Source organism: Rhamphochromis longiceps, linkage group LG6 (assembly GCF_057381845.1).
Source record: "Rhamphochromis longiceps isolate RC_006_pf linkage group LG6, R_longiceps_female_GT1.1, whole genome shotgun sequence".
NCBI classification, from domain to species: Eukaryota; Metazoa; Chordata; class Actinopteri; order Cichliformes; family Cichlidae; genus Rhamphochromis; species Rhamphochromis longiceps.
This window is the reverse complement of record NC_140562.1, coordinates 36,082,258-36,104,198: the sequence shown is the minus strand read 5'-3', so window position 1 is coordinate 36,104,198 and position 21,941 is coordinate 36,082,258. Positions and strand designations below refer to the sequence as shown.

General features: G+C 38.4%; 1 protein-coding gene across 1 annotated transcript; it reads right to left on the bottom strand.

Annotated features, from left to right (window-relative positions):
* Positions 1 to 1,028: 1,028 nt before the first annotated feature.
* On the bottom strand, positions 1,029 to 17,657 carry LOC146668527 (uncharacterized). The gene is made up of 14 exons (XM_085408847.1): positions 17,621 to 17,657; positions 17,112 to 17,431; positions 16,603 to 17,068; positions 15,951 to 16,481; positions 9,748 to 9,849; positions 9,583 to 9,659; positions 9,228 to 9,360; positions 5,757 to 6,083; positions 5,134 to 5,454; positions 4,733 to 5,029; positions 3,714 to 3,800; positions 3,354 to 3,455; positions 3,189 to 3,265; positions 1,029 to 1,398 (listed from the first exon to the last, which is right to left on the bottom strand). Exons 1-14 carry the CDS (start codon positions 17,655 to 17,657, stop codon positions 1,339 to 1,341), a joined length of 2,937 nt encoding a protein of 978 aa, XP_085264973.1. The 3' UTR covers positions 1,029 to 1,338.
* Between the last annotated feature and the right edge of the window lie 4,284 nt (positions 17,658 to 21,941).

Sequence of the window (21,941 nt, the reverse complement as noted above, 5' to 3'; positions counted from 1 at the left end):
ATCAGTACTTTTAAAGTGGTGATATCTTGTGATACTTTATTGATCCCACAAGGAAATAAAACATTTTTGTGATACAGCACCAAAATAAAGAAAAAAAGTTCATGTACTACAGGCACATATTGGGGATATTATCGTGAGAAAGTGAAAAAAGTTACATTATCCAAATGTCAAGGGACCAAGGTGCAAGCAGGATTCAAACACAGGACTCCAAGTCAAAGCAATGCATCTATTTACAGGGAAATAGACAGAACTCCAAAAGGGTCAAAACAGTAGCAAGAGCACAATCTCACCAAAGGCTTTCCACACACTCCAAAAAAATTCCAATCCTCTGGCTCATTCCGCACAAGGCCAGCTCACCATTCTGTGTGAGGGAATTTTCCAGCCAAAATCTGAGCATAAGGAAAAGGCAGGTCAGGGCCTCTTATACATGTAATAAAAGGTCAGGAGCCAATGGAGTGGTCAGGACAGGTTTTAGCTGGGAGACATGGAAAACATTCACAGTGTTTTCCAGCATGTTCATGTTCTAGGGTAACTTTTACTGGGCAGAGACAAGTTTAATCAAAGATGGACAAAGATGATTTCAGCAGCAAGGGAATCACTAATGTACTTTTCCATTACTTCTCTTTCAGGTCTTGACAACCTGTACAGTCGGCTAGTGAGCACAGTTGCCCCGGGTAATAGGTTGATAATATAACTGTAAGACGGAGAAGTAGAGTTTCATTAGAAAGCAGAGTTGGGCTTATCCCCTTGTTTTACACGGTATTACTGTTCAGGTAACCGTGCAAGTACCTGTGGTGGCTTTAGTCGCTGTTTTTTTCCATCCTGAAGTCAACAACCATCTCTTTTGTTTTGCTGACAGTCACAAGGAAGTAATTTTTACTTGCTCTGTTTCAAGTCAATTACCTGGAAATCACAGACCCTGAAAATGTGGCAGTTTATGGTAAAATAGGGCAAAACAACCAAGTTTCATTTTTCTTTGCTGATTTATTCACTTGACACTCATGTTTACATTTGACATTTGAGGCTTTTCACAGAATGAGAAAATCAGTGCAGATTATGTTGTTAACACTAAGCAATAAACATGAGAATAGAGACAACAGCAAAGGAGTAAGAAGTGAAGCTATATATGCATAAAAAGCAGTTATTTCACATGGTAACACAGAGTCCGTGAGAAAGCTGATTATTCTAAGATTTCTTGGCATTAAAGAAAAATTCAACAGGATAATCTCTATACAGGTGAGATCCACTGTTTGACCCCAAATGCATGTTCTGTTTATCTGTTATTGGCTTCATGGACATTTTTATTCAGGTAGATTTCTTCTATTTTCATAGTTTGGTTCATCTCTGTTGTCTGGACGTCTCCTCCTTACACATCACAACTTCTTGATTTCCATGAATCTATTCAGAGACCAATGAACAACACATCATCATGTGTTGTTAATATCTTTCCTACGTTAGCACCACTGTCAAATTAAGATTATTGTCTTGTCATCTACAGCAGTGAATACAACAGTAAAACCACATCTATGCACACTCAATATGAAGACTTCAGCGGAATTATAATAAAAGTCTGTGTGGTGTATCTGTGTGTGCATTAACTGACACACAGTAATCCAACATTTTGAACACCTCTCACTCATACAGTTCCTCCAATTTCAAGGTGAGCACCAAAGTTTATTATAATCCAATCACTATCCGTGATAAATGTTAACAGTTATTGCCTGCTTCTGATTCATTGTATTCAATAATGGTTACAAATACATTACATAATACTATGATGTGATAGTAATGATGACGATTTGAAATTTTATTACTTCATCATTTTATACTACGTTTGTGTTGAACATTGAAATTCATTGTGAGTTCTTGGCTTAAACATAAAAAAATGTTTTGTGAGGCCTTTTAAGCAGCAAATGGGCCAAGGGGGCTCAACAAACAGATTCTTTTTCTTGAAATACTCAGGCACAAAAACCGAACTGAAAAGAAGTAAGCAGCCAGTGTTCAAAAAAAATTCTGGAGAACTTTAAAAAATGACAAAAGTCTGGATACTTGGGAACAGAGATGGGCAGTAACGTGTTACTGTAATCCATTTACTTTTTTCAAGTAACGAGTACAGTAAGGGATTACTATTGCAAAAATGGTAATTAGATTACCGTTACTTTCCCAGAAGCACGCTGCGTTACTGCGTTACTAAAACCGTGATTTTTTGCCATGTCTCATGACAGTGACGTAAGCGAGTGCGACGTTCGTGACAACAGAGTATGAGCGTGCAGCGTTTAAAGCGTGGAAGTACTGACCTTACTTTGAGTTTGATTCCATAAAAAGTGACAAAAACATTAGTGTCCTTGTGAGTGGGAAGAAAACTTCTTTTAACAGCGAAAAAAAAAAACCCTAAACTTCAAAGCAAGCACCGAGTGCGCAACGACGTAATGTGAAATTCACAGAGAAACTCGCGGATTCTTCCACTGACCGCTGCGGTACACCTACACCAGGGCAAAACTTCGCCTGCCCTACTCCTGCTTTACAGGGGAAAATAGAGCAACAGGACCGCTGAGTCTTTGACTTTATATTTATTTTATTTATTTTCTGCTGTGTTTTACTTGCATCTATTTGAAAGAGTGAGTGTAAACACAAAAAAATATTTTATTTTATGTGCTGGAATGTGCAGAAAATAGGTTTAAATGTTAAACGAATTTCTTCCAGTCAGAGAATGTTGCATATAATTAAATTTTTTGCTTGATGCATAAAGTTAAAAGGTTAAAACTAATAAAACAAGTTTTAAAAAGGGACCTTTCCATTTGATTACATTTTGTATGATGGATTATGCAGAAAAAGTAGAATTGGGCTGAAAGATTTATCACCTGTTCAGGTTGTCGTGTTTTTAAAAAGTAACTAAGTAATTAATTAATTAATTACTTTTGAAAATAAGTAATCAGTAAAGTAACGGGATTACGTTTTTGGGGAAGTAACCAGTAATTAGTTACTGATTACTTTTTTCAAGTAACTTGACCAACACTGGTTGGGAAGCAAAATACACAGAAGTTGCGGGGTGGCTCAAGACTTTTGCACAGTACTGCACTGATCGCAGCTAACAATAAAATAAATTTGTTGCATTATTCCATTTGTTTATAATAAGGCTTGTTATATATAGAGGACACTCTTAAGGTTTTGGACTTTAGTTTTCTTACGTTATTTTTTGCTGCATCTGTCACTTCCTCTAAAGCGTCTTCATTTTGTGCATTTTTGTTCATGACAACTTCATCTTCTGAAAACACAAAGCATAAAACATGGTTATCCTCTTTTTCCATGGACATTTAAGTACATTTTTGCATGCATGTGAATGCAAAATATACCTTTTACTTTCTGATGTTTGCACTTATGAACTATAAATGCAAAAACACACATCAGTAGCAGCAGCAGGGGAGGAACAGTGTAAACCACATAGTGTCTTGCATCTGAAAAGCAGAAAGAAAAAACAGAACGGAATAAAAATATAAACATCCTGAAACATTCACACTTTCAGGGACACACAACAGAACTGTGAGCTCAGGGGATACTTTTTGGGATTTACTAGTGCGCACACCCACAGCAGTTGTGACACTCGGGATCATTTTGGTATGACTTACATTCACTACTTTCCAAAAAATAACCATAACTCACAACACTGATCGTCAGAAGTACACACTGAAAGATACTTATTGTATATACTGTACTTTTAATAGGATTACTGGGAATTTGTGTTGACATTTTTCCAAGCGTTTCCACTGCAGAAGGTAGAGTGCTGGTGTGCTGGAGAAAGACTGTTGGAGAAAAATACTCTTAGCAACTTTATTTTAATACATCAATCTTATTTCAGTTGTGTGAATAGTTTCAGTGTCCTGACAGCCATCCCCATCAGAACCGTAGAGCTGCAGTTATTTTGGCTCACTCTGACACTTTTCACAAATTACCCCCGTGTTTCATAATGTATACATATAAAAGTGATCCTGTTTTTATTTTTAATCATTTTTACATGTTTATTTTTTTTTTTATCTACAGTAGACCGGGGTTGGTTGTCACATTGCTTGTTACTGTCACATTAGGTATTGGTATTTTAATAATATGGCTAAATAGGACTTCTGGGAGGCTGTGTCTCTACTGAAGCCAGCAAGAAGACAGCTTCACATGTTTTGTTTGTTTTTTTAAATTCTCTTCAAATATTTTTATTGTGAAGCACGAATAACAATTACAAATCGCCCCATTGGCTGACGTTGCTTCCTTTTTACAGTTTTGTCATCAAGAAAGGGGCAAAGCAAACAAGCAAACAAAAAACCCCAAAACAAACCAGAACAACAAAAACAAAACACACAACCAAGACAGTGGAAAGTAACAAAAAGGGTGGTCAAAACAAACGAACGAACGAACGAACGAACAAACAGAAAAAACAAAACAAAAAGTAAAGAAGAAAAAAACCTTCCTCCCCACACCCTTCCCTTATCCCAGAGTGCTATCAGCTTATTTTAACCAATGGTGAAGTCCACAGACTAGCTCTCATTTGTTCATAGTTTCCAGGTACTCAATGAGTGGCCTCCAAATCTGATCAAAGTCCTCCAGTTTAGTTGGCAGTTTTCTAATAATTCACACCACAAACAATAGAACCAGCATGCACAGACTATGTTTAAACAGTTAATGTGGACTGAAAAAAAGATGTAATTCTGTTAATTTTATTTTCATTTAAATGTTTTCATCTCACCAACTGAAAGCTGAATCTTGGTGTAGTTTCCAGGCCTCCTCTCTGAGTCTGACCCACACCAGTATGTCCCAGCATCTGCTTCTTCCAACTTTGTGATCACCACAGAGAAAGAGCTGAAAGAACCATTACCTTCAAGTTGGAACCGGCTTTGATTGGTTATGTCTTTGCAGCTGTTGAGTTGCTCTCCCTTGCAGAGGAACTTCCCTTTGTCCTGATGTTGTGGAGGATAAGGGCACTGCAAAGATAGAGGCTGTCCTACAGTACCTTTTATTTTAATTGACTTGACACAGCACCACTCTGTGGAGAGTGAAAGAGAAAAATATTCAAATCTATTAAAGACTCTTTTAGAGGAAAGTGTTTCCTTTCAGCTGATTTAATTAAATATTATTATAACCTCTCACCTTTGACCTTCAGCTCAACAGCAGAGAAAACATCCAGCTCAGAGTTTCTTTTAACACCACAGAGGTATGATCCTGAATCATTTTTGGTCAAACTGCTAATGTTTACTGTGAATGTTCCTAACAGTTTGTCATCGTCAAGTCTGAATCGTCCATTTTGTTTGTTGTCAGAGGTGATCAGTGCCTGCTGCAGACATGTGGAGGGCCGATTTCCTCTGCAGATGTACTTCGGGTTGTTCTGGTACCGAGACTCGTATGGACAAACGATGGACTCAGAGAATCCCTCATAACTTTCAATTTTGGTCACAGTGTCACAGCAGCTGTCTGTTGAAAATGCAGACGGCATCAGAAAATGTGTTACAGCCACAGAACAGATATGATGATTATATTTAGGTTGCTGCAACGAGATTTTCTGTATGGGATGTTAAGAAAAAATCAACCAAACTGAACCATCTATCGCATCAGTATTATCAGGTCATATTTACAACAGAAAAAATAAATAATCTTTTGCCAGTTACGTTTTTATCTGTTGTCACCTTTTACCCTTTACAGTCACAAATGTCTCTTATATATGATTTTGACTTGAATTCAAATAACTACATTTTGAGAAGAATTATTTTATTCACCTTGCGCTAACTTCAGCTCGACTTCAGTGTAGATATCTTTTCCATTTCTGGTCACCCCACACCAGTATTTCCCAGCATCCTCAGAATGAAGATCAGAGATGGTTGTTGTGAAGATTCGTGCTGTTTTGTCATCATTGATCCTGTATTTATTTTTCCTTGATTCCGATGTTGTAACAAGAACATCACTGTCACCACAGTCGTTCTTACACAGATACTTCTCATAAGACTCATAACCCTCATCATAGGAACAGGAAACGTTAACCTCTCTCCCCACATATCCAGTCACATGGATCACCCCTACTGCACTGGTCACACATCTCAGAGCGACTGTAAAGAAAAGACAGTATAAAAAAATATTGTTTATTTTGTCACATCAACATTTATAATAGCATTGTTACTGCTGCATAAACAAAGGGCTGAGATCAACAGAAGGCATTGTGTTCTGCTCTGCACTACCGAAACGTATTTACAGATTAATCTACATCTACGTTTGGTCTTCATCTGTTTACTATCTACTCATTTAAATGACTTACTGCAGATGGTGAATAGCAGGTTTTGAAGGATCCCCATCTTTGCTTTGCTTTGTAGAAATAGAAACCTGACAAGAAATATTCTGAAAATGTCACACCCACAGTTTGATTTCCTGAATGTCATGGCAATGCCAAAACCTTTAACTTCTGCATTTAGGTCACGTTCTTTTATACTCTTTACTCTTTTTTTATGTGAAAATTGTTAAGCCGGTAAGGAAGAAAAGGCTTTTCTCTGATTAACTGAGTGTACGCATCATGTCTGAGGTTTAATCTGAAAATGTATTTTTAATTCAGTTGTTAAATTTAACGCAGGGTTTTGTTATCCTGTCACATAGAGGCACTACAATCTAATATGAGAAAGCAGGACAATGATTGATCAATATTCAAAAATTTTTCATTGCATTAAAATTGGCCCAGATTTGTATACTATACAGGATTTGCTTAAAAGGCTTTGAGCAGTTACCATGGCAATACAAAACCCATGTAACACCAAAGTTACCTGTATGAGCCATAATCCTGCATTGTGGTACAGGCCTTCTTTAAAAATAAACTTTATTAACAATTTTTTGTATCAGCATATTTCGCATTGCTATCAGATGTTATTGACACCTATGTATCTGCATAAACTGCAAATGTGAAACTCCTTTTTCTGCATTTCTCTTGATCACTAATCAGCTCCACGTGCTCTACAATGACAAGTTTGCTTATTTTGCACAAAATAATGTGAGAATGTTTTGTTCTAGGAAGCTTGAGGAAGCTGCCCATGTTAAACTGTGACTATCACCAGTTAACATCCCTGCATGGGTTCACCACCACCTCCAGTGCCGCGTCAGCACCTGGGCGTGAGGACGCAACACCACCTGAGCCTACGTGTCCCAGCCGCGAGAGACCGTGCTAGCAGGTCCCGTGCCACTTGTGTCCTAGCTGGCCCCGAGAGTTGCTTTGTCCATGCTGCCATATAAACCTTAACACTTTCAAAATGTACCAAACTGAATACATAACACTAATCAATAAATAAAACTACAATATTGATCATGATAATAAAAATACCAACAATTGTGACATTCAAAAGACGCATCACTTTTCAGCTACCAAACTCTTCTTCTCAGTTTTATGAAAAGTCAAATCATCTGACGAGCCATCCCATCCTCCTGACGCAGGGAAAAAACTTTGACCGGACAAGAACTAGAGTTCCCTGTTACACCACTTAACCCTGTATGAACATGGGGCATTTGTTTTAATGGCTTGTGGCAGAACCTGGACAGACTGCCGGTGGCACGCTGCTTTGCCGGTTTTCTCTTTCCCTGCTCCTCAGTTTTCCACCTTGACTCTACAGAATGTAGCTTTGCGGCCTCAAAAACAGGTGTTAGAACAAAGTCAATAACTTAAGTCTGGTAAACATCTTTGCTAAAAAATTAAAGAAGTGAATGGAGGAACCATTGTTCTGACTGTGCAATTTTTGGCTGGTCACAAGTAGGGTGGCTCCTTCTCACTGTTGTTATTGTTGTTTCTCAGTTTTCTCTTTCACCATTTCTTGTTTGTCAGCCTTAGTTAAAGGTTCATTGCCTTAATGCTGGGCAGATTTACTGGAAGGGTCACCAATGGAACATTTACAGTTTCACTTCCTTTACCCCAAATTCCCTTAAAACTTTGAATTTTATTCATGTAATAACATTTTACTGTCTTTATTATTTTAATATAGCACAAAGTTCATCAAGGTTTGTACAAACATAGTTGGTAGAAACATCCTCTAAAGAACGTTTTACTTTTTTTACTTTGAGTACATTTCGGAGCCTGTACTTTTCACTTATACTCGAGTAAAGAAGTTGAATCAGTGCTTCAACCTTTACTGGAGTATTCTAAAGACTAGTACCTGCATTTCTACTTAAGTGCAGAATGTCTGTATTTATGCCACCTCTGGCCCTTCCTTCAAAGGCATTTTAACATTTGTTTCACTAGCAGGGACCAGACCCTCATTTTTAGTAGCAGATGGCTTGAGCAGAGTTGAGGCTGCAGTAGTGACTCCCATGTACTAATGATAACTGAATGAATTAAAAAAGAATAAACAGCTTGTAGTGCTGGGAAGGGGTCATTTATAGACAGAGACTCGGATGGAGCATGTGTGGAGGTGTGGTCCTGTTCCTGATATTCAGATACATTTTCCCCAAAAAGTAGCTGACATATGCCACCAAGTGGTGAAAGAAGTTTGCACAGCCTTCGCATAAGCAGGGCTTTTAACGTTAATACCCTTGATTGATTTAACAAGGAAAATTATTATATTACAGCCGCAGGATAAAGAATATAAATAGTACAGAGTTAACAACAAAGTTAAAGGCACAGGCGCACAGCATTACTCTATAAAAGTGCAAAAATTTAAACCAATAATATAAAAAAAGACTAAAACTAATTATAAATCCAAGATTTGCATGACAGTACTGTGATTACACTAAAGTTCCACTGTTGAAATATTTTCATAGATATGCTTATTTATTTATATCGATGTAAGTACGTCATGGGTGACAACTGCTACACTGTTACATACATCGGATGGTTCCATCCAATGTATGGAATTAGAATAAACACTGTATTTCCTTTTATCTGTAAAATCATATCAATTAACTGCCTTTGTCAGAAATGTTTAATTGCAACAAATATAAACGTATCATAAAAATAACTTGACTTGTGACTGTTTATGTTTAAATGGGGCAAAAACAGACAAGAATGACTAAAATTTTAGTTTAATTTGCAGATTAATTTACGTTACATTGATGTTAGTCATTTGCATTTGAGGTTTCCCACAGTTTCAGAAAAGATTAGCTGTGTAACTGTTAATGTTAAAGACAAATTAAACAGGATGATCTCCATACAGGTGAGAGCCAAAGACTGACCTCAAATGCACACAATGTTTATCTTCAATTGGCATTATGGAAATTTCCATTACAGTAGATTTCTTCAGTTGTGACATTCTCTAAGTCTGGTTCATCTTCACCTAAATCTTCACAGTCATTACCGGCACTCTGCAGTTCGGACGTCTCCTTATTTGAGTATATCACAACGTCTTGACTTTCATAAATCTATTCAAACAATGAACAACACATGATGATGTTATGGACGTTGCTTGGAATAACAGTGATAAAAATAAAGAAAGTAAAAATTAAAAACAGTAAAATGTAAGAGAAAAGTGCAAATTGTATTAATAAATAATATGTACAGTTAGTTGTGTTGCCCAGTTTGGTATAATAAGGCTTGTTATAGCTACAGCACACTATTAAGTCTTTGAACTTTAGTTTTCTTACTTTATTTTCTGCCACACGCATCACTTCCTCTAAAGCATCTTCGTTCTGTGCATTTCTGTTCATGACAGTTTCATCTTCTGAAAACACAAAGCGTAAAACATGGTTATGCTCTTTACAGATGCACATTTGAGTACATTTTTGAATGCCAGTGAATCCAAAATGTACCTTTTGCTTTCTGATGTTTGCACTTATAAACTATAACTGCAAAGACGCATATCAGTAGCAGCAGCAGGGGAGGAACAGTGTAACCCACATAGTGTCCTGCATCTGAAAAGCAGGAAACAAAACAGAAACATTACACTTTCAACTACATAAATGCAGAACTGTGGGCTCATATTTTCTTTTTATCAATATTTTTACATTTTATCATAATTATTTTATTTCTGGTGTGCTCACCTACAGCTGTTTTTGACTCTCAGGATCATTTTGAATGACTTACATTCACTCCATTCCAAAAATTAAACATTACTTTTGGAGTAGGTACATATTAATCAACAGCAGTTCATACTGAAAGACATCTTTAACAGGTTTACCGGTAATTTGTGTTGAAGTTTTTCCAGGCATTTCGACTGTGGAAGGTACAGTGCTGGTGTGCTGGAGAAAGACTGTTGGAGAACAATACTCTTACTGCCATTAGCAACTTTATTTTAATACAAGAAGCAGAATCACAATATTGTATTAATCTTAGAGGAAATTATGTGGTCACAATTGTTTCAAGACAGTAAGAACTTTAACTGTAACTATATTAAACAAAATAATACAAAGTTACAAAATATAACAAAATAGCTCTAATAAATGCAAAAAGATCGCTACACATGTACAATGACAAGGGCTATTCTAGTCTATTCTATTCTAAATAGCACTAATTAGAAATATCCTAGTATATTACACAAAATTAAATGTGTATGTAGTTGTCATTGAGGTGCCCCTCAGTGTCAGTGTCCACTGAATGCCATGAGTCATGTGGAATATTCACCATCTATGGCTTATTCGAGAAACATATGGTGACACTGACAATGATTTAAATTTTAAATTTAAATTGAAGTCTTATCAAAATTACAGTGTATGTCTCGTAATCTGTTTTACATATAAAAAGTGGTTCTATTTTGATTTTTCTCATTTTAACATGTTTACTTGTTCATATGTAAATCTAATATTTGTCTTATGAGACAAATTTTTTAAAAGTTTCACTTTCATTTAAAAAATAGCTAATTATATACACAGATTAGAAATATTTATTTTTTCTTTTTCTTCTGCATTGTATGCACTCTAAAAATTTCTTTTAATATTCAGCATTAGCATTTAGCTCACAGCACAAAGTACACAATCAGAAATTGCACTAAAGTGGCTGTACAGAAGTCTTGTTTCAGCAGATAGGATTAGATAATTTACAAATAAAGATCAAAAACTTCAAATGGTATTTCAGTATTATGGCTAAATATGACTTCTGGGAGGTTGTAAGACCTATAAGTCAGCAACACTGCACAACCCTTTAGTTCTGCTTTCTTCAGTGCTTTGTGTGAATAATTGGGTATGCAGTTTTCTGTATTGCTTCACCACAAATAACTAAACCACCATCCACAGTCTATGTGGACTGAAAAAAGGACATAACTTACAACTATTTATTTTTATTTTCATCTAAATGTGTTCATTAGCAGTGTTGGGACTAACGCGTTATTAAGTAACGCGTTACAGTAACTACGTTATTATTGTGGTAACGAGCACGGTAACTAGTTATTATGCCAAAATCAGGAACGCGTTAGTCGTTACTGGGATTTAGATAGGGTCGTTACTCGTTACTTCGTGTGGTGGCTATCGCGGAGCTTCCACAGATTCAGTAACATTAGCAAGTGGTGGAGGCAGCAGGTGGATGAAGGAAAAGGGAGGCAGAAGGAAAAGAGACCCGAGGCGGCCACCGGTCCAAGTGTGAACTGAACTTCAGGTAAGAAGTTATGACCTGCAGTCTCTCTGGGCAGTGGCGTGTCTAGAAAATTTTTGTTGGGGGGGCCAGGTAGGGGCACCGATTTGGAGAAGGGTGGCAGATTTAATTGGCAGATAATGTTTAAAAAAAAAAATTCTACCAACCCTTAACCATAATTCAATAATCCTAATAACCAAATGCACTTTTAACTCTTATTAGAATGAGATTTTAACCACTACGGTGCAAAGTTTTTAGATACTGCGTTGATAAAGTACAAGAGATACAATCAGTGTTTTGTCAGTGTTTACTCAGCATTCAAGGACAGCAATATTTGCATAGTATTTTTACTGACATATAGTACACATATGTTTTGGGCAAAAACATTTTTGAAAATTAAAATACGAACATTTGTAACAAACAACTGACAAATTAGCCAATGCAAAACTTTATCTGCCTGTTAAAAAAAGAAGATAATCTTCTCACAAACTGGTGTTTGATTGTGAAACAGGAAAAAAGTGGGGAAACAAATGAAAAGACTAACATTTGAATAAAACCTGAAAGCAAGTAAATACTTTCTATGCTGCCTTATGGTAAACTTTGGTAATATTGATAAAGAACAACACTGGCTGACGATGAAATCCAGTCAGCTGGCATGGTGACACTGCCAGTATTAACCTGCAGGGCTGGACTGGGACAAAAAAATTGGGCATTTTGACTACAGACCGGCCCACCAGGTATTAAAACCATAAAGCCTTTGACTGAAAACAAATGCTGTTGTGACAGTGATGTACAGTCTTGTTGGTATATGTATGATTTCTATACATTTTACGTCAGATAAAAACTTTGGTTGTAAGATTTAGATAATTATTTAATAAAAGCTAGATATTTTAAATGACATAACAAAGAAAAGTATTTCTTTGTGCCCCCCTTTCCCTGTTAATTCCCTACCTGCCCCCTGGCAACACTTTGCTAGACCCGCCCCTGCACAGTTACCAGCTGTCAGCTACATAAAAAAGGATCCTGGTGTTATTTATCTCTCAGAAACAGTTCATAACTTCAACTCATTCATGTCACCTAAAAGGTAAACCTGTTTCTCCATCACCTGTTCAGCTCTGATGATTCAGTAAGGACATCTCCTGGTTTCATGTTTCCCTCTCACCACATATCCAAACAGACATCATGACCAGCAGCTTTACAGCTGTGGCTCCAGCAAACATCAGCTGATACTAGAAATTAATATTAAATAAATTCTAACAACAGCTGATCAAGCTTAAACGTGCTGCTGTTGTTTAGCGCGACATCTGCTGGTTTCCTCTTTCTGGCGCAAAGTGGGCGATAAACAAACAAGAGAGAAAAGCTGATCAGCTGATCATTGATCAGTTTCATGATTGAAGTAGCAACAGGAGAGGGAGGGGGAGAGAATGAGAGAAGAAGAGGCAGCTGTGCAGCATAAAGACAGAATAAATCCAGCTTTGTGTCTTTTTTCCATTCTAGCTAAAGTCCGGGACAAACTGCGTCTCTTCTCAGCTCAATACGAAACGCGTAATATTTTCTCTGAATGAGGGACCATTCCATTTTTAAGGAGCCGTTGGCAACTCTACTAACCTTATGAATAAAATAAAGTTCACTATCAGTAACATCATAGCACCCACCCAGCTGTATAAAAACTCCGTCAAACTGGCTAGAACGCAGTATGAGTTATTGCAACTGACAGTAAAAAGTCAGCACAACAAAAATAAACTCCACCTAAACTTGGTTTATATCTGACCCAGATAGACTGCAGGTCATAACTTCTTACCTGAAGTTCAGTTCACCTGACACTCGGACTGGCGGCTGCTTCGGGTCTCTCCTCCTGCCTCCCCTTCCCTCATCCACCTGTTGCCTCTGTGGAAGCCCCGCCATAGCCACCACCAAACAACGGAGTTATTTCTACACATCGACCTGCATCTGGCCAATCCACCACCTCTCATTGTTCATGCCCTTACAAAAAATAAATAAAAAATAAGTCACCGGGCATATGCCCGGTATGCCCGATGGCCAGTCCAGCTATGTTAACCTGCAACCAAATCTGCAGCTCCATACAGCAATGTTACGACTTAGATTATATCTTATAACTCATAACTCTTATGTTAGCTGCCCTCAGTAGCATACTGTCAGAAATATTCGACGGCTGCAATAATTCTTTAAGTGTTATTTTTTCCTTGGGATTCTAATTTCACCGAAGTTTACTAAACTCAACAAACTTAATATTACTTACCGGGACATTTATTCTGTCCTCATTTTCTTTCACCGAAAAATTGTTTCCTGCAGTGCCGTCTTTCGCGCTTGGCTCTCCTACCTTTGCTAACGTGATGCACATAGCGCAGAAGCGATGCTGCATTCACTTACACTCGGATATCTGAGCGTCACCGTGAAAACATAATCGGACATTTGATATTTGATTGAATTGTATTGTTTTGCCTTTGGGGTGGCACCTGGGGTGGCCAGTCTGGTTTGGGGGGTGGCCTGTGCCCCCCCAGGCCACCCCGCTGGACACGCCATTGTCTCTGGGTCAGATATGAACCAAGTTTAGGTGGAGTTTATTTTCGTTATTCTGACTTTTTCCGTACTGCGTGCTAGCTAGCATGACGGGGTTTCTATACAGCTGGGTGGTGCTATGATGTTAATGATGTTGAACTTTATTTTGTTCATAAGTTATTAGAGTTGCCAACCGTCCCGTCTGGTATTCAGAGAAAATATTACGCGTTTCTTATTGAGGTGAAAAGGAACAGTTTGTCCCGTAATTCAGCTACAATGAAAAAGGCACAAAGCTGGAGTTACTCTGTGTCTTTGCTGCACAGCTGCCTATTCTTCTTTCATTCACCCCCCTCCCTCTCCCGTTTCTACTTCAGTCATGAAAACTGATCAATGATCAGCTGATCGGCTCTCTTGTTTGTTTATCGCCCACTTTGCGCCGAAAGAGGAAACCAGCGGATGTCGCGCTAAACAACAGCAGCATGTTTAAGCTTGATCAGCTGTTGTTAGAATTTAATATTAATTTCTAGTATCAGCTGATGTTTGCTGGAGCCACAGCTGTAAAAGCTGCTGGTCATGATATGGCTTGGTTATCTGGTGAGAGGGAAACATGAAGATGAAACCAGGAGATGTCCTTACTGGATCATCAGAGTTGAACAGGTGATGGAGAAACAGGTTTACCTTTTAGGTGACATGAATGAGTTGAAGGGAAGTTATGAACTATTTCTGAGAGATAAATAACACCAGGGTCCTTTTTTAGGTAGCTGACAGCTGGTAACTGTGCAGGTGCGGATCTAGCAAAGTGTGGCCAGGGGGGCATGTAGGGTGTGATGGCTGCACTTACAGCCACACAGTGGTAATATCACCATGTTAGTGGTCTTTTTTGGACTTTAACCTGTGCCTAAGTTTCCTTCACTGCTCGGTCCATCACATAGGACATTAACGGGGAAAGGGGGGCACAAAGAAATACTTTTCTTTCTTATTCTCATTTAAAATGTCTAGCTTTTAAAAAAATAATTATCTGAATCTTACAACAAACGATTGATAGATTGATGCATATATACCATCAAAACAGTGAACATCACTGTCACAACAGCGTTTGTTTTCATTCAAAGGCTTTAAGATTTTTCCTATAATGGTGGGCCAGTCTCTAGTCAAAATGTCCGGGCCAATTTTCTGTCCCAGTCCAGCTCTGTATGCAGCTCATCTGCAGTCTGGTGTCATCTTCCTATTCAGAAGGCAGAATTTCTGAGTTCTGAGTACAATCAAAGCACCACGACTGCAGTTTTTGTGTTGGATGTAAAAGGCGCACATGACGCTGTGACGTAGGCTAGAATCATGGCAGTAGTCAACGACGGTCCAGGTGTGGGATTTCTCTCGTGGAAATATGCACATTATCTTTTCCTTTCTATTGGTAGGTGGCACAGTGCACTGTGGCAAGTAAGCAAGCTAGAAGACTGGCAAAGTTATGGAAGCAACACATTAACAAGAGAATTCTGAGTAAAACCAAAGTTACTTTCCCTAGTAACTAGTTACTTTGAAAGTAACGAGTAACTTGAAGTAACTGAGTTACTTTTGAGAGAAGTAACTAGTAATGTAACTAAGTTACTATTTTAAAGTAACTTACCCAACACTGTTCATTAGTGACTATTTGTGAACATCACAGAGAAAGAGCAGGAAGAAACATTATCTTGTAGTGTGAATCCGCTTTGACTGGTCATGTCAGCTGTTGCAGTGCCTGTCTTTCTCATATATATATATATATATATATATATATATATATATATATATATATATATATATATATATACATATATATATATGTACATATGTACATATGCACATATGCAAATGGTAATATTTCATGAGAAAAAATAATATTTTGTTAGAATAATAATAATAATTAGTTCATCGTATGATTATTTCCTTTAACATCTATTAGCTCTGCGAGGCTGGAGGAGACTGTGTCTATATTGAAGCCACCAAAAATGTAAGTATGCAGTGGTAAATGTGGTTTTCAACAGTCCTATTTTTACGCCTGTGTACTCAGTCATCACACTGCAGATGACACGATGACATGAAACATTGATGCGATAGGCTGAGAAAAGGGTGTAACTTACATCTCTAAACATTTTATTTTCATGTACACAAGACACATTCATCTCACCAACTGACAGCTGAATCTTGGTGTAGTTTCCAGGCCTCCTCTCTGAGTCTGACCCACACCAGTATGTCCCAGCATCTGCTTCTTCCAACTTTGTGATCACCACAGAGAAAGAGCTGGAAGAACCATTACCTTCAAGTTTAACCCTGCTTTGACTGGTTATGTCTTTGCAGCTGTTGCGGTGGTCTCCCTTACAGAGGAACTTCCTGTTATCCCGATGTTGTGGAGGATAAGGACACTGCAAAGTTAGTGGATGTCCTACAGTACCATTTATTTTAGTTGACTTGACACAGCACCACTCTGTCAGATGGAAAGAAAAACTATTTGCGTTTCAAAAAATATTAAACTTTCTTAAAGACATTTTTTAGAAGAAGCGGTTTTCTTTTGATTGGTGTAATGAGCTATTATAATGACCTCTCACCTTTGACTTCCAGCTCAACAGCAGAGAAAACATCCACGTCAGAGTTTCTTTGGACACCACAGAGGTATGACCCTGAATCATTTTTGGTTAAACTGCTAATGTTCACTGTAAATGTTCCTGACATTTTGTCATCATCAAGTCTGAATCGCCCATTTTGTTTGGTGTCAGAGGTGATCAGTGCCTGCTGCAGACATGTGGAGGGCCGGTTTCCTCTGCAGATGTACTTTAGACTGTTCTGATGCTGTGACTCATACGGACAACTGACAGACTTAGAGTATCCCTCATAACTTTCAACTTTGGTCACAGTGTTACAGCAGCTGTCTGTTGAAAATGCAGACGGCATCAGTAAATGTGTTAAAGCCACAGAACAGATATGATCATTTATATTTAGCTTGCTGATTGAGATCTTAAGAAAAAAACGAATACAGCTGAACCAATTATAAAGTGTATGTTTGTGTGTGTGTGACTGTGTGTGTTGCTGTTTGGAGAAGACTTTATTTACCTTTTACTAATTTAAGCTTGACTTCAGTGTAGATATCTTTTCCAGTTCTGGTCACTCCACACCAGTATTTCCCAGCATCCACAGAATGAAGATCAGAGATGGTCATTGTGAAGATTCGTGCTGTTTTGTCTTCATGGATCCTGTATTTGTTTTTCACTGGTTTTGAAGTTGTAATAAGAACATCACTGTTGCCACAGTCGTTCTTACACAGATACTTCTCATAAGACTCGTAACCCTGGCCATAGGAGCAGGAGACATTAACCTCACTCTCCAGGTATCCAGTCACATGGATCACCCCGACTGCATTGATCAAACACCTCAGAGCAACTGCAAAGAAAGTATTACACATATTTCACTGTTTAATTTGTTATGTTAGCATTCACAGTAGCAATGTTAGTGCTGTATACACGATGGACAAGGTGTGGTATTCTGCCCGTTACTGCAAAAACAGATCTTTATATTTAATCTAAATCTACCTTTGGTCTGTTTATGTATTTACTCATCTAAACAACTTACCACAGATGGTGAACAGCAGGTTTTGAAAGCTCCACATCTCTGCTTTGCTCCATAAAAATAGAAACCTAAACGGAAATGTACTAAAAGTATGACCACATCAGTTTGAGTTCCTGCATGTCATGGCAGTGTTGAAGCCTTTAACTTCTGCATTTAGACAACATTTTTAAACTCTTACATTTAGATCATTTGTATTGCACATACAGTACATATGCAACATTTTGCTTCTTTTTGTTTTATTGTCAAATGATTGACAAATATTAAAATAATTTCATAGTGCACAAACATACTAGTTCTCACAGCTCTTAAGTAAACAAGAGACGCACACACATACATACAATATGTATGGTTGAGGACACTCCAAAGTCCGCGGATGTGCTGCAGTGCCATTTTTTCCATTTGATTTGAGAGTGTTGTAGGGCAGCTGGCTGGAAATATGTTCTTATGTTAACTTCTCCTTGCCTTTAAAACTCAGGTGGAGTTTCTGGGCTGGCTTCTCTCTGCTGCTCCGCTCCTGGGTGGAGTTTCTCAAATGAAACAATCCTTCCTACACTTGCCTAGTCGTGGAGTATATCAAGCTGGAAGTTGCAACAGTTCTCTTCTAGATTGTTGTTAGTATGTGGTGACTATTAGGCCATCTCTGTTACCTGTTACTTGCAAGTACCTGCTTGTTCTAACCCAGTCTTGTCTTACTTCTCCTAGTTACCTGCTCCACACCATCACAGAACCCTTGAATATCTGGAAACCTGTTGCCTGTGGAAACCTTCAGTTCTACTTACCAGCTCTAACACCAGCTTTCTGTAATCTCTCATAGGAAGGACTTACATGTGCAATAACTACCTCCGAGGCTCCTCTCACTCCTAACAAAAGTAAGACTATTAATCACTGTCTTCGTCATGAACTCCAATTAATCCTTTGTCTCCTCTCTAACAGAGTTCCCATATGCCAGTTTGTAATGATGGTGAATTCTACCACAAACTGCTTTCAAACCACAAACAAGTCAAACAGAAACACTTTAAACCTGCCAGACATTATTTGAATCTGCTCTTTGGGTCTGCTTTTTGCCAAAACATGACAGTGCGAGAGTTTGCTTCGACACTTAGACTTTAACTTCTGGGATGACAGCCAGCTCTGTCTACTGACATGTAAGATTACAGGGAGTGCAGAATTATTAGGCAAATGAGTATTTTGTCCACATCATCCTCTTCATGCATGTTGTCTTACTCCAAGCTGTATAGGCTCGAAAGCCTACTACCAATTAAGCATATTAGGTGATGTGCATCTCTGTAATGAGAAGGGGTGTGGTCTAATGACATCAACACCCTATATCAGGTGTGCATAATTATTAGGCAACGTCCTTTCCTTTGGCAAAATGGGTCAAAAGAAGGACTTGACAGGCTCAGAAAAGTCAAAAATAGTGAGATATCTTGCAGAGGGATGCAGCAGTCTCAAAATTGCAAAGCTTCTGAAGCGTGATCATCGAACAATCAAGCGTTTCATTCAAAATAGTCAACAGGGTCGCAAGAAGCGTGTGGAAAAACCAAGGTGCAAAATAACTGCCCATGAACTGAGAAAAGTCAAGCGTGCAGCTGCCAAGATGCCACTTGCCACCAGTTTGGCCATATTTCAGAGCTGCAACATCACTGGAGTGCCCAAAAGCACAAGGTGTGCAATACTCAGAGACATGGCCAAGGTAAGAAAGGCTGAAAGACGACCACCACTGAACAAGACACACAAGCTGAAACGTCAAGACTGGGCCAAGAAATATCTCAAGACTGGGCCAAGAAATATCTCAAGACTGGGCCAAGAAATATCTCAAGACTGATTTTTCTAAGGTTTTATGGACTGATGAAATGAGAGTGAGTCTTGATGGGCCAGATGGATGGGCCCGTGGCTGGATTGGTAAAGGGCAGAGAGCTCCAGTCCGACTCAGACGCCAGCAAGGTGGAGGTGGAGTACTGGTTTGGGCTGGTATCATCAAAGATGAGCTTGTGGGGCCTTTTCGGGTTGAGGATGGAGTCAAGCTCAACTCCCAGTCCTACTGCCAGTTTCTGGAAGACACCTTCTTCAAGCAGTGGTACAGGAAGAAGTCTGCATCCTTCAAGAAAAACATGATTTTCATGCAGGACAATGCTCCATCACACGCGTCCAAGTACTCCACAGCGTGGCTGGCAAGAAAGGGTATAAAAGAAGAAAAACTAATGACATGGCCTCCTTGTTCACCTGATCTGAACCCCATTGAGAACCTGTGGTCCATCATCAAATGTGAGATTTACAAGGAGGGAAAACAGTACACCTCTCTGAACAGTGTCTGGGAGGCTGTGGTTGCTGCTGCACGCAATGTTGATGGTGAACAGATCAAAACACTGACAGAATCCATGGATGGCAGGCTTTTGAGTGTCCTTGCAAAGAAAGGTGGCTATATTGGTCGCTGATTTGTTTTTGTTTTGTTTTTGAATGTCAGAAATGTATATTTGTGAATGTGGAGATGTTATATTGGTGTCACTGGTAAAAATAAATAATTGAAATGGGTATATATTTGATTTTTGTTAAGTTGCCTAATAATTATCCACAGTAATAGTCACCTGCACACACAGATATCCCCCTAAAATAGCTAAAACTAAAAACAAACTAAAAACTACTTCCAAAAACATTCAGCTTTGATATTAATGAGTTTTTTTGGGTTCATTGAGAACATGGTTGTTGTTCAATAATAAATTTATTCCTCAAAAATACAACTTGCCTAATAATTCTGCACTCCCTGTATACTGTTGTTGTATTATAAACAACAGTCTAAGGAGCTTGGAAAGCCTGAAGAGAAAGAGAAAGAACACACACATGTAAAAGAAGCTCTCAAAACATGCAGTTATGCTAATTGGCTTTCATCAAGTCAGCAAAGATGCACGGGAAAGAAGATCAGACACCATCTAGAGAGGATAAGAAAGACAAACACAACAACATTGTCATCCCCTATGTGGCCTGTGTATCAGAAAAACTCACGAGAGTTTTCTCCAAGCACGACATCCCAGTTTACTTCAGACCCAGCAACACACTCAGACAGAAACTGGTTCAGCCCAAAGACAAAACTCCTAAACACAAACTTAATAATGTGGTGTATGCTGTATAATATAGCGAGGAATGCCCAGACCTCTACATTGAAGAGACCAAACAGCCACTTCATAAACATATGGCACAACATAGAAGAGCCACCTCCACGGGACAAGACAAGGTCCATCTGCATCTAAAGGACAAAGGTCACTCTTTTGAGGATGCCAGTGTTCACATTTTGGACAGAGAAGACAGATGGTTTGAAAGAGGAGTAAAAGAAGCAATTTATGTCCACTGTGAGCGACCATCTTTGAACAGAGGCGGTGGTTTACGACACCAACTGTCTGCCATCCAGTTTTGAGATCCCTTCCCAGACACCTTAACGCCCACTCACATTAGAGGTATTTTATGTCATGCAAACGTTAAAGCCAAATGCAAAGACAGACTGTCAGAACAGCAGGGATGGAGCATTCTTGGGTGGCCCTTCTCATAAAATAATTTAAAAATTTATAAAATTGTTGATATATGCCATCTAGTGGTGAAAGAAGTATTGCTAGGCTTTGCTGTCAAAACATTACATGAACTTCTGTGTTTAACCACCCTGTGTCTGAGGAACCAGCATTGACTCAGCCTCAGAAAATTATGACTCAGACACAAGAACAAGATACTCAGCAGCTAAAGAAAAACATGGAGTTGTGCAACTGCAAGGAGTGAGAGCTTTTCTCTCAGAGTGTGGAGCTGAAGAATAGGAGTTGGATTCATTGTGAAGGGCGTGAGCTAGCTGATTATTATGGAGGATGCTGTGAGGAGTTAGATATCAAATATTGCATATGTTAAAAAAAAAAACTTTAAAAAAGAAGAAAAAAAATTGGATGAGATCATTTCATGAGTGATTGCATGACCCTGTCTATCAAAATAACAATCACAAAGACAGACCACAGTAGGTTTGTTCTTAGGAAACTGTTCCTGTAGCCTTTAAACAGCATGTTGAACCATCCAGAATTTATGCAAAGACACTGTGATATAATTTTATTTCAATTTTAATATCTGGATACCCTGAAATACTTACCACTACAGTCATTTATATTTTTTACGCATTCAATATGAATGAGTGATGCTTATTTCGAATACTGCAGCATAATTACTGTATTCAGTGTTACACTGAAACAGTGCCAGCAGAGGGCTCAGTGTGACACACTAAGCAGCAATACTGAAAGAGTTTTGCTTTTTCCTTTTTTTTTATTTCACTTTCAGTTTACTAAAAGTCATAAATGGT